Source organism: Nothoprocta perdicaria, unplaced genomic scaffold (genome assembly GCF_003342845.1).
Source record: "Nothoprocta perdicaria isolate Ctin4 unplaced genomic scaffold, notPer1 scaffold_71, whole genome shotgun sequence".
In the NCBI taxonomy this organism is placed as follows: Eukaryota; Metazoa; Chordata; class Aves; order Tinamiformes; family Tinamidae; genus Nothoprocta; species Nothoprocta perdicaria.
Genome location: NW_020455988.1, coordinates 1,529,091 through 1,545,219, shown reverse-complemented (window position 1 = coordinate 1,545,219; position 16,129 = coordinate 1,529,091). Strand labels below are relative to the sequence as shown.

At 37.3% G+C, this 16,129-nt stretch overlaps 1 protein-coding gene across 1 annotated transcript; it reads left to right on the top strand.

Moving 5' to 3' along the window:
• The first annotated feature begins 34 nt into the window (after positions 1–34).
• HADH (hydroxyacyl-CoA dehydrogenase) lies at positions 35–16,036 on the top strand. The gene is made up of 8 exons (XM_026050915.1): positions 35–171; positions 2,167–2,295; positions 3,783–3,940; positions 8,918–9,044; positions 10,125–10,214; positions 10,975–11,047; positions 13,830–13,946; positions 15,047–16,036. The coding sequence occupies exons 1-8, from the start codon at positions 43–45 to the stop codon at positions 15,163–15,165; spliced, it is 942 nt and encodes a 313-aa protein (XP_025906700.1). The 5' UTR covers positions 35–42; the 3' UTR covers positions 15,166–16,036.
• The last annotated feature ends 93 nt before the right edge of the window (positions 16,037–16,129 follow it).

The window sequence follows — 16,129 nt, the reverse complement described above, 5'->3', positions numbered from 1 at the left end:
CGCCCCGCTCGGTTCCGCTCGGCTCCGGTCGCCCCGCGCGCCATGGCCTTCGCCACCCGCCGCTTCGTGCGCGCCGCCTCCGCCGCCGCCGCCACGGCGGCCGCCAAGAAGCTGGTGGTCAAGCACGTCACCGTCATCGGCGGCGGCCTCATGGGCGCCGGCATCGCCCAGGTGAGCGCGGCCCAGGCGCGGCCGCGGCGGTGCGCGCGGAGGGCGCCATGGCGGCCGTTGGGCGGCCGTTAGGCGGCCGTTGGGCGGCCGTTAGCCGGCGCGTGCCGAACGCCCTGCGCGGGGCTGCGGGCTTTGCCTGGCCGAGGCCGCGTTTTTTTCCTCTTGCTTTTCCTTTTTTCTTTTTTTTTCCTTAAGGGGTTTCTGCGGTGGCGGGTCTGAGGTGAGGACTCGGGACAGGTTTCCGCACGTCGCCGCTTGGTCCCGGGTTGCAATGCATGATCCAGGCAGTTAGTTGCACACTAACTGAATGCCTTTCCTGACTCTTGATTGCCTACATTTGTCGTGGCTTTGGGGGCTTTACACATGTGCAGCATTGGGCTGTAGTTCACAAGGATAGGGCTTGATCACCAAAGTTTTCATCTCCGTTCAGGACAGCGCAAGAAACCACTGTCGCCACTGCCTGTGCCTTCTTGCATAGTTCTCACCTCTTTTCTCCTCCCCTGTGCCTTTTCCAGTTAACGTTGAATCCAGATGGGATTTAAGACGTGAGGCCTGTCTGCACAGATAGGAGAAAGGGGGCATAGAAGTGGAGCAACAGCTCTGTGCTTGGGACGGGTTGTGAAGCATCACGTGCTGTGCATGAGCCACTGTCTTGGCCTTGCTGTCACATACCAGTCGTGTTCTCCCAGCCCTTGAAGCGCTGCCTCTTGGTGCTGCTGATCAGCAAAGGCAAACTAAGGAAGCACCTGTTGCAGATAAAACATTATGTGTGTGAGGCAAGGGTTACAAAGACTAGTGTGTTTCTCCTTAATTCCAGTAATTGGAGGGCCTCAGTCTTGAAAAGAGCTGTGCAAGTTTGCTGTCTTAGAGCTAGTTGCAGGAAAGCAACCCAAAATTACTTTAAAAATCTCATAATTGAATACATTGTGATTTGTATGAAAATTATTGCATAGCACATGTACTTGTACTACAAGAATGTACTTGAGTTGGGAGCTAATGGCAGTTCTTGCCCTGGAGCGGGGGGATGCCCAGCACTGTGACTAACAGTCCTGTTCTGCAGTTCCCCTGGAGAGACGGACCTGCTGGAACATGGGTCTGACCACGAGATAGAAAAATCTGAGTTTGTAAATAGCACTGTCCTCTTTTAATGAGTGAGTTAATGGTTTTCCTTCTCAGCAATGAAGATTTTTCATGCTTCTGGCAAATCTCTAGAAGGAGTGGATGTTTTTTCCCATCTCCTTATGGAATTAGTTGTTTATTAACTTCTCTGGTAAAAACACTTCTCTGTACTTTGACACTAGAACTTGAGATTTCCACTAAAGGAACCTTCAGAATTAGCCTTGTTACAAAAGGTTGTTGCTCTCATGTTGGAGAAACATAGGCAGTGTTTAAATGTTATAACCCTGTAGGGAAAATAAGTTAATCTGCATATTCTGTTAGATTGCCCCCCCCCCCCTTTTTATTGTTTTTKTTGGTTTTGATTTTCTTTTAGAGTGCAACTTGTCAAAAATGTTAATGTAATATTTAGCACTATCTGAACTAGGGTTGCAGTATGCTACCGCWGCCGAAGAGAAGGGTTTAATTTGCTGATCTCTACCTCTGATTTATCTATCTAGAGTCATCTTAAACCAGTGATGATTGTAACACCAGGGGGGAAACTTGGGCAAGAATGGTGACAGGTTGTCTTCAGGAGGCAGTTTTCTATTCTGATTTAATCTCAGCTAACTTTTTTTTGTAATTGGTCTCATAGACACCATGAATCTTTAGTCACTAGGTGCAATTTAAATGTAAAGTGAAAGTTTGCAGAATGTAAGTCCCTAAGGTGTGCAGTTTAAAATAGTGGAAACATTACTTTGAGTGCCAAATATTTACATCAGTCTAATTTCCTTCAGTGCTTTTCTGCCTTCTTCTAGTGTCTACCTCAACAGAAATTCAGAAATTAATGCAATTGTTTTAATATCTAGATGTCTTTTTTTTTTTTTTTTTAACTTCCAGGTTGCAGCAGCCACAGGACACACTGTGGTGTTAGTAGACCAGTCGGAAGAAATCCTTAAAAAGTCTACAAAAGGAATTGAAGAAAGCTTGAAAAGAGTGACAAAGAAGAAGTTTGCAGATAAGCCTGAGGTTGTCCTCTTTGTGTTTACACCTTGAGGGGAACTTGGCCCATATAAAACTCCCATTTTGGACTTCTGATTGCTGACAGTTGTGGTATTATAGGTCTTGTTAGTATACTGACATCAAAAGTAAACCTCTTCCAGTATGGTGGAAGAGCTTAAATTTTCTTGGACTTGTTTGACTCAGGTTGGTGGAATGAAGTCTTCCTTATTTCTTTCTCTTCTAGACTTTAGCCTCAAGATAAAGATTTTATTAAAGCAAATGCTAAAGTTGCTGGCAAATTGTTCTTCCTAATTTAATTGCAAATATTTTTAAGCAATTAACTGGGAATTCATCCATTTTATCCAGAAAAAATAATCATTACATAATTTGTCATAATACCTGCATAAGGAATCTTTTGATGATCAAATGCTTGGGCACAAAAAAGAATTATTGGAAAGGAAATGAAAGTGCAAGTTGAACTACTCAGAACCTGAACTACACATGTAAGGTTCTCAGTGTTTACATTAAGACCTACATACAACCAGGTACTGTGCAGCAGTTGATGCATTTAAATTTATATCCTAAAAGTTATTTGCTGCTTTGCCTGTTTCTCTAAATTTCTTTGGCAGCTGAGGAAGAGAGGAGAAAATGTAACATTGTACTTTACAGCAGATGCAACATGTGTTTTTATACCTATTTCCATAGATAGATTATCCTAGTATTGATTATCAGCATGAATGGTGCATCAGACAAAGGAAGCGAAAAAGGACTTGTTTACCTGAGGTAGTACAGAAGAAAACCTATAATAATGCCAGTATAACTAGAGCAGTGTAATTGCCTGCGGGTAATTATGGAGACTCCAAATTCCGCTTTGCAAATGCTTTTAATCTAAAAGCAAGTTGTATGTGTGATGGTTATACTTCAAATATGATGTATTTTTAGTGTGCAAGTATGTTTTTACTTGTGTTAGGTTTCTATTTTCCCTTTTTCCAAAAGTCTCACGATTGTCTTTGATTTTTGTTTTCACAAACAGAGTCAATGTTTGCATTGCAGGCAGTTTTTGCTGGTCAGAAGATAGAGATTTTTTTCCCCTCATTCCTAGCAAAAAAATAGGGTAGGTGTTGTTTGTAAGCCATATCATTTTGCTGGAGTATCCATAAACTAGCACATATCCATTCATAGCAGTGAGCTGTAAAAATGGCTAATTACTTCACTGAAGGAAAACAGTGCAAAGATTTGAAACTGAGGAGGCTCGTTCTTACCCCCAGACAAGCCCAAGTTTTCTCAGAAAATATTGAATGACAGACCAATTGTTTGTTCAGTCTTTTGTGCCGAAGTTTCAACTGAAGAATGGATTAAGTGACGTTTTTAAAATATGATAGGAACTTTCTTACCGATTTTGAAATGTATCAAGAATGCCCTAAGCTTTGAGGGCTTAAATAAACTTCAAAAGATCGAAATAGGGTTTTCACAATCATTGTAGGTAGACTTTGGGACTTCTTGAAATCTTTCAGGCTGGTGCTGAGTTCATTGAGAAGACCTTGAAGAACCTGACAACAAGCACGGATGCAGTAGCAGTGGTCCACAGTACAGATCTGGTGATAGAAGCCATTGTGGAGAACCAGGAAGTTAAAAACGAGCTCTTCAAGACACTGGATAAGTTTGCTCCAGAGTGGGTATATTTTTCTGTTACTTTTTGAAATGTACGTCTTTGTATCTTCTGTCTGTCTTTAAAGCATCAATTCTACATTTTCTTAAAATCGGGAGTATTTTTTTAATTACCTCAGACTAATTACCGAATGTCATGTAATAGGGAATATTTGACACATACGGATATCTCAGACATTTTCAGATGCATAGACTGGATTTTATCTATTTCTTGTTTTGCTTAATGTAGGGAATTTCATGTTATATTTGGATATAAACAGATCTGTGATAGGTTTCATCTTCTCAAAAGATTCAAAGTCTTCTTTTCCAAGTCACTGTAAGTTTTCCTTTCAGCTACCAATAAGCTCTTGATATGGAAGAGAAGTGGATACAGAAAATTTCAGTCTTCCTCACACTTTTCTTCAATTAGCCACTTCAATTAGCTTGTATAAACCTGTCAAATGGCTAAATAGAAAATGCTTTTGTGCAGCTTACTTATGTTTAATGTTTTGCATCTGTTGTACTTGGGATCTTTCATAGTGATATTTTTATAGCAGCATGAAATGAACTAGCTACGCCTTTTTATGTAAATCCCATGTACTTAAGATTCAGTCCTGCAGTTGATCTGAAAGTTGCTTTTTATTTTTTTTCCTCTTATTGAATCACACTTAAGTTACTGTGATGAGTTGAACCATTTTTTTSACTCCCTGAGATCCAGCAGCATTTGAAGCAGAGATTACAGGGGTAGATGTCTGAATGAAAGAAAGAACGGGTTTCGAACCTTGTGAGCAGTTCAAAAAGATAACTTTGTGTATGTCTACAATTTTTTAGCTATAATTCTACTCTTCCACTCCAAACTGCTCACACTAAAGAGGCTTGATCTTTGTTGTGGCTTTAGAAATGAAAATATGAATGATTCTATTCCAAGATGAAAAATCTTGATAACAACTTTTTTACGTTTATACATAGTTCAGATGGAGCTGAACTCCTGTTGTTGCAGGAGTAAGAATCATGACTCTAGACCACTTTCATAGTTCCTTTTTGTGAAACCACTACTGAATTTCAGGCTGATAAAGGATTAGCAACTGTCAACATTGCAGCTGGGAAATCTGCATGCTTTGACATGTTGAGTGGCTTGTGACTTACCTAGAGTTGGTATCAGTATCAGTTACTCACCTGGAGTTGTCTGCTCAGACAACTATAATAGAAATCTCTCCCCAGTCTCCAAACCAACAGTAGAATAAGCTAGTGCTGCTGTTGATGGGTAATTCCTAATATACAGGTTGCCGTACTTAAATTGAGAAATGGGATGATGAAATAATTATTGATTGCATGCCTTAATGTGAACAAGTTTAAGAAACCTCTTAGAGTAAGCAATAACTTAACAATGAAACATTTAAGCCAACGAAGTTTTAAGTTTCTACTATGGAAATGGCTCATTGTCAATTACTGTGTGTGAGTTAAACAAAGATGCTGGTAAGCTGAGTATGTAATAGTAGGAGCTTGATCCTTGTACCTGGAGTCACAAGACCTTGACCACTGGCAGATTGACTAGTTCTAACTAGTATAAGTAAAACTGAGAGTATTGCCTAACTGTTATTCCAGACTATCTGATTTAGCTAAGGAGCTTAACAAGCTGCAACTTGAATAAAGTATCAAGAGAGAGAGAGAAAAAAGTTACCAGTTAGCTGATTTCAGCCTGGGAAGATTTTCAGGCTAATATGGTTAATGACCAAAACTGCCTGTAACTTCTGAAAACAATAGTTGATGWCAAAAGGCTTCTATAACTGCCCTTGACAGTTACCAGAATGCCTCGTCTCACCCAAATTGCACTTTTCACATTAAAACAGAGCACTGGTCACCTGAGTCTGTGTGTTTTCAACAGAGAAAGCTAATATACAAATTATAGGGTACTAAATGGCAAAGGRTCTAGGACCAGACAGGAAGGAAGGATAGGCACAGGGACTCAAGTCGACTGTCATTTAGTAACTTGAATATCTGGGACACTTGACCCAGTTTTTCCTAAGACTGAACTGCTCATATGCATAGCTGCCTTGAAACGGGCAATTTAAACTGCAGAATATTAACAGATATTGGGAGTTTCTCAAGTATGCTTCTGGATGCTGCARAAGGCATTGTTTTGCAGACCTGGAAAAAATGACATTAGACATAAGCCTTCTTTTTTAAGAAGAAAATTGAAAGTGATGGAAAAATAGAGCTATCTTACAAGATGAAGAAAGTGGAAGTAAATGGTGACTCTAAGCTGCAGGGTAACAGCATATCTGAAAAAAAAGAAATACCAATAAAGTTCTGAAACATAGTAGCTAAGTGTTTAAAACACTAACTCTGAGATACAAATGGAAATTTGTAGTTATGTGAGAAATATGGGGAGTTGGTCTTCATGTGAGTAACATGGGGGAAAAGCAGAAATGTTCAGTCAGTGTTTCCCCATGCTTATTTTGATGCAGCTGACTATTTACTGTATTTGTCAAGCTGATGTAATATAAAGCAAGAGGTGTCAGTGCTGTTGTCATACAGCCTTTGCTAAGATTTCAACATCAACTTCAAAATTATTATTTAGACTAGCTGACTGTTAAATCAGCGTAGGAGGGGCAGTAGACTTGAGGTTGATTTATGTCTTCAGATTTATTTAAAGGTGATATTGAGTCCTGTGAGGAGTTTTGTTTCTGTGAGGCCTTAGACATTGATGACACTTTGAGCTGTATGCTATAGGCAGAGATTATGAAAGATTGTCCTCCTGAGTTAAGAAGACGTGTTAATTCAAATCTTTGGGTTTACCAGAGGAATAGCTGGTGGGAACCTATAAGCTTATGTATTACCTTTCCATATAATAGGAAGAATTATGGAAATTGAAGCATATGAAACCTTGTGCTTTTCTTCGTTTATACCATACCCCACTTGTATCCAACTTTCTTCTTTAGAGGCAACAGCTATATGGTTATTTGCTATATTTGATTTACGGTGACCTCTGCAATAAAGATGAGTCTTCCTATTATTTCAGGCATTTAAACACTGCAGCACCTTTGCAAACACGAGCATAATGAATATGTGCTTCTGAATTTTGGAATATCTGCTTTCCTAAGCTTTTGCCTTCTTTACTTCCTGGTAGTTCTGGGTGGTTCAAACGCGGGGCAACATTTCCTGGTCTAGGGTTTATTTTCAGATGTGGAAACTTGTGTAGAAACTGGCTGGTGTTTCTGGATTTTTCAGTATGTTCAGAATCAATGTGCTTTCAAAATGGTTATGAAGAAATGTTCTTCAGATTAACTGTATTAAAAAAAAAAAAGAGATGAACTGTTTTGATTCTGGTTTTCATTTTGTCCTATGACCCACTAGATGGCACCAAATGAAAGCACACTAATGCCTGGAAAAGCTTTACGTTTAGAGCTTTACTAATATTGCTGCTTTCAAAAGCCTTCCAACTCTGCTGTCACTTGAAGATTAAATTGTGTACATAAGTCATGGAAGTATTTTTCTTCCATTGTAAACTCGATTTAAATCAATTGCTTGATCAGAGTAGAGAGTGTAAATAAAACACCGTTGAGTGCAGTACAAAATTACATTTTTTTCCTGCGGCATTGTGTGAGTTTAAAGCACAAATACGATGTTAAAGTAAAATCTTTTATTGTAAGTGCATTGTTTTGTCAGATGTAATCTCTGCTGGGTTTAGATTTGGACTCAAAATATTTTTATATGGATATTTGAGTTCTTTGTGTGTAATGACAGATTTTTGGTAAAGATAAGCATCTTTCAGATGGGAGGTCAAAATTATAGAATACAAAATATTTTTTATTACCCCACCTCAAAATATGTAAGGCCTGCTTTATGGTAGGGAAATAACAAAAATACTTTTGTAAGAACTATGAATAAAAAGTCTTAGAATTTTTTATTTCCATCTCCTAAAGAAATTCTCAAAAGGTTAAAAAGCATAAATAATAAAATAGAACTCAGAGAATGTTTTTTTATCCTAAAATGTTTTCATTTAATCTTTGAGATGTCCCCATGACTTACACATAACTGAAAGCTCTGTTGTAAAGCTCATTTACATCTTGGTAGAATATAAATGAATTACTAGTACAGATTGACATTTGCCCAGTCCAGTAGGATAATCTTCTAGAAGATAGGTAGGATATAGTCCAGAAGAGAAGGTATGGTTTCATGTCTAATTTAGCTGCTAATTTTTGCAGTTCATGTCAGTTTTCTGAAAATGTCACGCGTGTGAGTTTTCTGTATTATGTCCATATGACAGGAATCTGAAGGCACTGGGATATTTCTAAAATAAAACATTATGCAAGTAGTAAATTGATTGTATGCATATGAAAAATACTTCATATGCATATATATCTTAAAGTGAGTTTTTAATTTTTTTTGTTTCCCCTGAAGTATCCCTTTTTGTATCCCTTATAGCTGTTTTTTATTCTGTCTTTTCATCAGCTCTTTTCTCTCATAGTAATCTTGCTTATGAGGTCTCCCATTGGTGATTATTAAAAATATTGCAAATATTTTTAGGTACCATAATAAGGTATTTGAGAAGTCAAAATGTTTGATTTCTGTAGATGTCTAAATGATTTAAAGTCACAAATTCCATTTTGTTTCCATGATTACTGAAGAAATTTTCTGGAGTAGATGTGGGCTGTTAATGATTTTTTTTTTTTTTTTTTTTGAAGAAATTTTCTGGAGTAGATGTGGGCTGTTAATGATTTTTTTTTTTTTTTTTTTAACTTAAAAATCCATTTTCTTGATCAACTGAAGTGTTCAACATACTTGACCTGAAGTTGTAATCCCACATAGCTCTTTCAGTGTTTTTTGTTTTTTTTCCCTTCTCGTTGCACATTACTGTATATAAACTTTATCAAAAAGATAAGTTTGATCTGCAGGATATATCTAACAAGTCTGTTGATGCATATGTATGTCTACTGCACTGATCTTCCACTGTCAGAAACATAGTTGTCAATTTTATTTTTATATTTTTTCTCTCCAGGCATACAATATTTGCAAGCAACACTTCATCCTTGCAAATCACCCAGTTGGCTAACTCAACCACCAGGCAGGATCGATTTGGTGGTCTCCATTTCTTCAATCCTGTGCCTATGATGAAGCTTGTGGAGGTAAATGTCAGATAATAATGTAGTAAGGTTTAAAAATACTGAAATGTCTATTAGAAACCATTTTAATCTTATGTAAATGTGACTCAGATGTTTTTATATAACTTAAAAGTAAAAACTGCTACTACTTTCCCCTTAAAAAACAGCTCCCCCTCAGGGCTACTTTTGGTTYTGTGTCAAACTCAGCATTAGTCCTTGGATGGCTGGGACAGAACTCTTAAGCAACTTAGAAGTGTTTCCAACCTGGAGTTCAACCATAACAGCTTACATATTGCAGTTTGCTGGACAGTTTACTGCTTGACAGTTACTGCATGTGGAGGCTGAGTTTCAACACAGATATTTGCCACATGCTCTCAGTGTGCCTGCTTGAGCAGGAAGGTTGGACTAGATGATCTCTAGAGGTCCCTTCCAACCTTGAAWATTCTGTGATTCTGTGATATCGCAACCAGTTTAGCTTCTGCAAGTCATTTTTTTTTCTATGCTAGGTGTTTAATCATAAATTAATGTATCCACACTCTAGTAAATCTTGTAGAAAAGACTACAGGTGGCAAAAGGAAAAGACTCAATTGATAAGAAAATCAGATGAGAAGATCTACTTGAAAAATAGCAGGCTGTTCCAAATTTGAAAAATAGATTTTTATTTTCTTTAAAATTGTCTGTGGTCATGATTAGTTTAGGCACGTAATGTTGTGCCCTTTTTATCAAAAACTGTGTGTGTAAATACATCTTTTTTAGAATGATGTCAATGTGTTCACAAGGCAGCAGAGACTGTGTGGTTATGAAGTTGTTCTGTTACACTATAATCTCTAAATGGGGTTCTGAAAAGATGTTGCTTTTACCATTCATATTAGGTAAATGGGAAATTTTTCCAAACAAACATTTAATTTCAAGATGTGCTTTGACTATCTTTTTAAAAATAGCTTTCTATATCTGCTACATATATAAAGATCAAATTTGTTTTTTGCAATACATGTTTTTTGAATTTTTGTAAAAGTTTTGAAATGTGTTTTTTTTTTTCTGTCGTAACATGAATTAAGATTCTGCTTAGAAATGTATTCGCTCTCACTTCCTTCCCCTGTCTAGGTTATCAAGACACCAATGACCAGCCAGAAGACTTTTGAATCGCTTATGGATTTCAGCAAAGCAGTAGGAAAGAGTCCTGTCAGTTGTAAGGTAAATATCTTTGAATTACGGGGAGGGGTGTACGGTGTTGAGAACAGCTATTCTCTTTAAAACTATTTGGTTTAACTTGGCGGTTTCTCTTAAATTGTAAGAGCATATCAAGAATGTTCAGGCWGTTTTTAGTCCAGATCATCTATTCTCCATTAAAACATTTGGTAAGGGAAGCCCCTACTTTTAACCCAAATTCCTCTAAGTAGAATGACTCTAGTCTAGGCATTGTTTGCCAGTTTGGTATTAATTTCATCTGATAGCAGAYATCTTTTCGTGGAAGCACTGGTGTGTCCTTTTGAAGTGATCTTAACTTTCAGAAATGTGGTTTAGCAGTGAGTAGTGGGGTAGAAGTACACTGCTTAACCAGGAATGCTTCTCGCAATGCAAGTACACAAAAAAAAAAAAGAGGAAAAAAAATACTTATTTTATTCTTCAGATACAGCAGATACAGTATCAACAAATCTATGCTAAAGAGGAGATTTTTACTAAATGACTGTAGTAAGCTTTTGGGGTTTACTGAGTTGGACTTGTGGTAGTCTGTTCGCAGTTCTGAATGTTTACATATGTTCCTTGTTTGTGAAATTCATCCGTTATTGTTTATAGTGACCAGATTTAATCAAATGGAAAATATAATTTAGAGCATATCAAAACTTGATGATTCAAAAAAGTGTCTTAATGCCCTTGTTCAATTTGTCATACAGTGTTTGAGTATAGCACTGATGAAAAATGTTTAACTAGAATCCTTTTTTTCTTTTTGTAGGATACTCCAGGATTTATTGTTAACCGTCTCTTGGTGCCATACATGCTTGAAGCTGTTCGACTCTTTGAGAGAGGTACTTATAGGAGTATTTACTTCAGGAGAAGTTGACATATTATTCTGCTAAATAATAAGTAGCTTCAGAAAAATGCTGGGATTCCATTGCAACTTCCATGACTCAGAGGATGGAAATGAGAATTGGAGGTAGAGCACTTGAAATATCAGCTAGTGCGTGGAGTTGAAAGGATCTTGTCTTTGTTTTGAAATGCCAGTGTATGCAGAGGCAGAAGTTACTAATACCCTGTGTGGGAAACTGCTGCTGGTGGAAACTGTTTCTGGTTTGGAGATGGGAGGCAAGTGTAATGCCATTGTAAAAATACCCCTCAGCCAACTGCTTAGGAAATCCCTTCTCCCTCCACCAAGAAGCCATTGTGAAAATGTCTGGAAATTCCATCAAGAGACCATTAGGAAAGTTCTCCCAAGGTCACTTATATAGAGCTTGCTAGTGAAAACACCAATTCACACACAATTTTTTAACTAAGTAGTATAATATTCTCTATCACCCAGGAGTTAGTGGAATACAGGTGATCTAAGGTGTATCCTGTTGCTCCTGAAATATCTTGTTCTTCTTCCTGGGTCTTTTTTTAGACCTGTGTTCTTTAAGAAGTTCGATTTAAATGCTGGTTGCTTTTGCATTAACAGTGAGCGTAAGTAGGAATAATCATAAATCTCTGAAGAACTGCTTTAATTACAAAGCATAAATAATTGTTTTGAAAAGAAAACAAGCTTATGTGAATGAATAGAGAGGAAATTAGAGTGGAGCAGAAAAGTGTTCTGTTCATAGCTGCATGCTACTAAGAGTATTATTTGAAATGCCTTGTTTTTGAAAGCACTGCTTWCCTACAGATGAAAGCTCTTCATTATCTAAATTCCTCCAAATATGCTTTAAATATTAGAATATCTTTTATAGCACATGGCAGGGATAGTTTGATCACTAGGAATAAATATAAACCCAACACTATTTGTTTATCCACCAACAAATGTACCTAATTACATCTCAAAGGAGGAAGAGCAAATTTCAGTGGCTTGAAAGGAGGGCATGGATGTGGGGGGGTATTATTCTTTTAGAAAAAATCACAATTCTGAATAGTGTGTGGGTTTGTTTTACTGTATGTAAAAGAATTGCCTCTTGTGCAAGGAGTAAGTGGCTTGTACACTTACAAGCTTTTACAAGTTGTGTAAGTGGCTTGTGTCACTGTATGTTTTCCAGGAGACAAGAGAACTTAGTTAAATGTAGAGAAAAACTTTCACTAAATTCATGAATTAAAATTGACTGTTATCTGCCTAGGCATTCTACTATTTTGATTTCATCTTTATTCTCTTTGAATTTTTTTCAACAGAGCATATTTCCAAGCTTGTTAAAGTTCGTTTATTGACTTTTTACTCTTAAGAAATCARTTTTAAAAGATGATTAATGTTTTGAGAATCCTGATGGCTATCTTCTGATTCATGTGTTCTGTTGAATCAGGTTAAATTTTTATCACCTTGCTTGCATTAATTTGTAGAGTAGACACTTGAGTCTGAATATCATTTAAGTTAATAAGGAATTTGGGTCTCTTTCCTGACAATATTGACCCTTAAAATACCATTTTATTGGGTCAGTCTTGATTCTTTATTTATGCAAAATCTCCATGATTTAAATGGTTAAAGATTTGCATGCTTTTTCATAGGCAAAATACACTTAGCAGATTACAGAGAATTAAACAGGGGACATATTATAAATATTGATGGGTAATAGTCTGTTTTCACTTTTTTAAAGGAAAAACCTTAAAAAGTAAAGTCAGTCAAGTTGCTGTGGAAGTCCCCTATATCCTAACAAATCTAAATGTGATATAGGGTACGGCCGTTGTTTGCSCCTTTACCCTTTTAAAGTTCATTGTGATGCTGCTGATTTCCTGCAGACAGTGCATATTTGTGAATTATCATTATCTGTAAGGTGGCAAAGTGCCAGTTCTGACAAACCCAAATGTGCCAAGTCCATTGATAGAAGTAAATAACTCTTGTCAACCTCAAATATGTTGAGTGTTTACATGTGTTTGACTTCAGGGAGCTTAAATTATGCTGAAATTAGTGAAACGAAGAGGCTGAGTTTTCCCACTTTCTCAGAAATAAAAAGTTAAAAAAGGCAACAGTAAAGAGTAAGAGGAGATACATTAAAATCAATATTATTTAATATAAAGTTATTAGTGATGTTTTTCTACTTATAGAAGATTTTGGAATGTGTTTCTAAGATACTTAACAGGTATATCTGAGGTTTGCATAGCTTGATCCCTTTTTATAGGATCTGCAAAGTAGTGCACTGCCTGTATCAAAATGTCTAGTAMGAATAAGCAGCAGAGGTGTGCCTGCCTCTACAGCAATGTAAGGCCTATTCCCAGTCAAAGAAAGAAAGGAAAGTTGCCTGTGATGAATGCAGTCAGTGCAGGATTTGTATACTGCATAGGCACTGGCTGAAGCAGGTGGTGCCAGTTTATTGTATCTGCTAGAAACCCTTGATTCTTTTTAGTGCTGGATGCTTTCTCCAGTCTTCTGGTAGGTTGAGCCTGGTACRTAGGAGTGCAAGAGGAAAGTAGGAGAGGGGGGAAAGTAGACCTGCACTTCTTTAGTGAGAGAGATTCAGCTTTGTACTCCAGCACGTTTTTTGTGCGTGCTGACTCCAGGTTTTGTGGTTCTGAAATGTGCAGAGATTTCAGTGAAGAGCTCACCAGCATGAAATAGCACCCTGTAAATTATTTATAAGTGGTGGCAAGAAGATGCAGAATCTTCTCTGTTCATCAAACTGTCAATCTTTTCTCCAGGAGATGCATCAAAGGAAGATATTGATGTTGCTATGAAGCTTGGGGCTGGCTATCCCATGGGTCCATTTGAGCTGCTGGACTATGTTGGACTGGATACTAGTAAATACATTATAGATGGTACTGTCTGCTTATTTTCTCTTATTTTCTCTCTCTTTTTTTTTTTTAGCTAAATTGTAGGCGAATGTTGTAATCTGACTCCTGACTAGTTTGAATGGAATGTTTATGGTGCAGCCTTTTCACTGTTAAGGAGAGAGGAACAGGAATTCAGTTACACTGAGTGGTCAGCCCTAGTTGTGGTCCCATCTCCTTTGCTGATCCTTGCCATGGCTATCACTGCAACAACTGCAAAATCATAAGCTGAAAATATAGGTGCCTATTTTCCAAGTGAAAACTGGGCTAGAGACTGTTTTAAAAAAAAAAAAAAAAAAGCACGCTTGAAGAGGGACAGTCCAGATAGACAAAAGTTTCTGTGCTTTATGTGGAGATACCTTTTTATATTATTTAGTTACCTTTTGGAAAATTTGCCTCTTTAAAGTGAATGTAGGTACTTTATTTCATATCAGATATTAATTAGAAATAGAGTTTGCATACTATATGAAAATCAAGTTGGCCAGTTTTAAATGACAGGATGATAAGAAGTGTTTATGGAGCAGCATAAAAGTGTATGTCTACTATAGTACTGGCTTCAAGATAAATGATAAACATGGTAGAGTATGCACATTTTGAAGGCAGACATGTTAGCCTGAGACAGTCAAACAATGTGTAATTTTAGCCAGTGTCATAGAGCAGGGTTATGTTCTCTAACTGACCATGTCTTTCACAGATAGAAATTCAAGTGGAAGTTCCTTTCACTTGAATCTCTTTTTAACTGACCCTTGCTTTTATTTCCTTTTTCTCAGTCTCTTGTTTTCTTCTATTTCAAAATTCTCACTTTTAAGTATTAAAAATCCCAGTTATATAGCTTACGAGAAAGAAGTCTTCTCAGTAGACTGTGCCTAAAAACTAATTGCTAGCTTTGCTCCTGATTATGAGGAGTGAGCTGTGATTTATGAAGCACAGAAGCTTTATGAAGGTGTGGGAGAGTTCAGAATAAATTTCAACTCAAACCTCTTTCAGTTTGCTAAACTTTTAAGATTTTTTTCCAAGGAGATCAAGATCTMCATCTTTCCATATAAACAAGACTGTTACTAATCCATCCACCACTTTTCTTCCTCCAGGATGGCATGCATTAGAGCCCAACAATCCTCTTTTTGCCCCCAGCCCTCTGCTGAATAAACTGGTAGAAGAGAAGAAGCTGGGTAAGAAGACTGGAGAAGGATTTTACAAATACAAATGAACCCCCAAATTTGGGAGCTCTTAAGCCATCTGTGTATGCTATTCAGCATTCCCATACCACAGGTGAATTCTGTTTGTGCCCTCCCAAGGATGGCATGAGCTGCATTTAGAGCATAACCCATGTCTGAACTTGAGTGATTGCACTACTTCACAGTTTCTATGCCAAAAGCTTGATTTGGTAGATTAATTTGTCTTGTAATTTTGAAAAGCTTTACATATATGGTGCCTTCATGCAAATGTTGATTTTTTTTTTTTTTTTTTCTCTGCCCTCCCAAGTGCAGGACAAACTGCCAAGTGAATTTCTGTATCTGAACATGTTGTTATATTAACAGGGGAAAAATCCAAACAAAAATACATTTTCATGAAAATAAATTTTTCAACAATTGAATACTGAATGCCATGACTTCAATTGATGTACTTGATTGTAGTCCACTGGGTGGCAGTCTGTTTCTGCAGTGGCAAATGCAGAGGTGGAAAGGCAGTGTGTTGTTCTGTTAGGATTTTTCTTAAACACAATGTTAATATGTASGTGTAAATTACAGTGTCTTGAACAAGCTTATGCTTTTGAGTGTAATATTAAGAACAAAAGAACTGCAGAGGCAGGCTCTACCCGCTCTACCTGCACAGAATGCAGGTAGGCAGGTACCTGCACAGAATGGTCCCAATACTGCCTTTAAAAGAAAACTCTATTTGGATTTCCCGGCTTTTTCAATTGCAGATCAAGGGCCACCTTTTGCTAATTGCTGTAGAAACATTATGAAGGTGATTCCTAATTTGGCAAATTTAGTACTTAGATTTGTTTTTAATAACTAGGATAGGAAGCTTGTAAAGGCTTCCATATACTTTTTCGAATCCTATAAAGTGGCCTTATTTAGTGGCACTTCATTTTAAGTGTCATTTTTGACTACAGCACTACTTTACTATTGCAGTCAAGTACTTCAGGGGATTGAGACTGGAGTCCATGC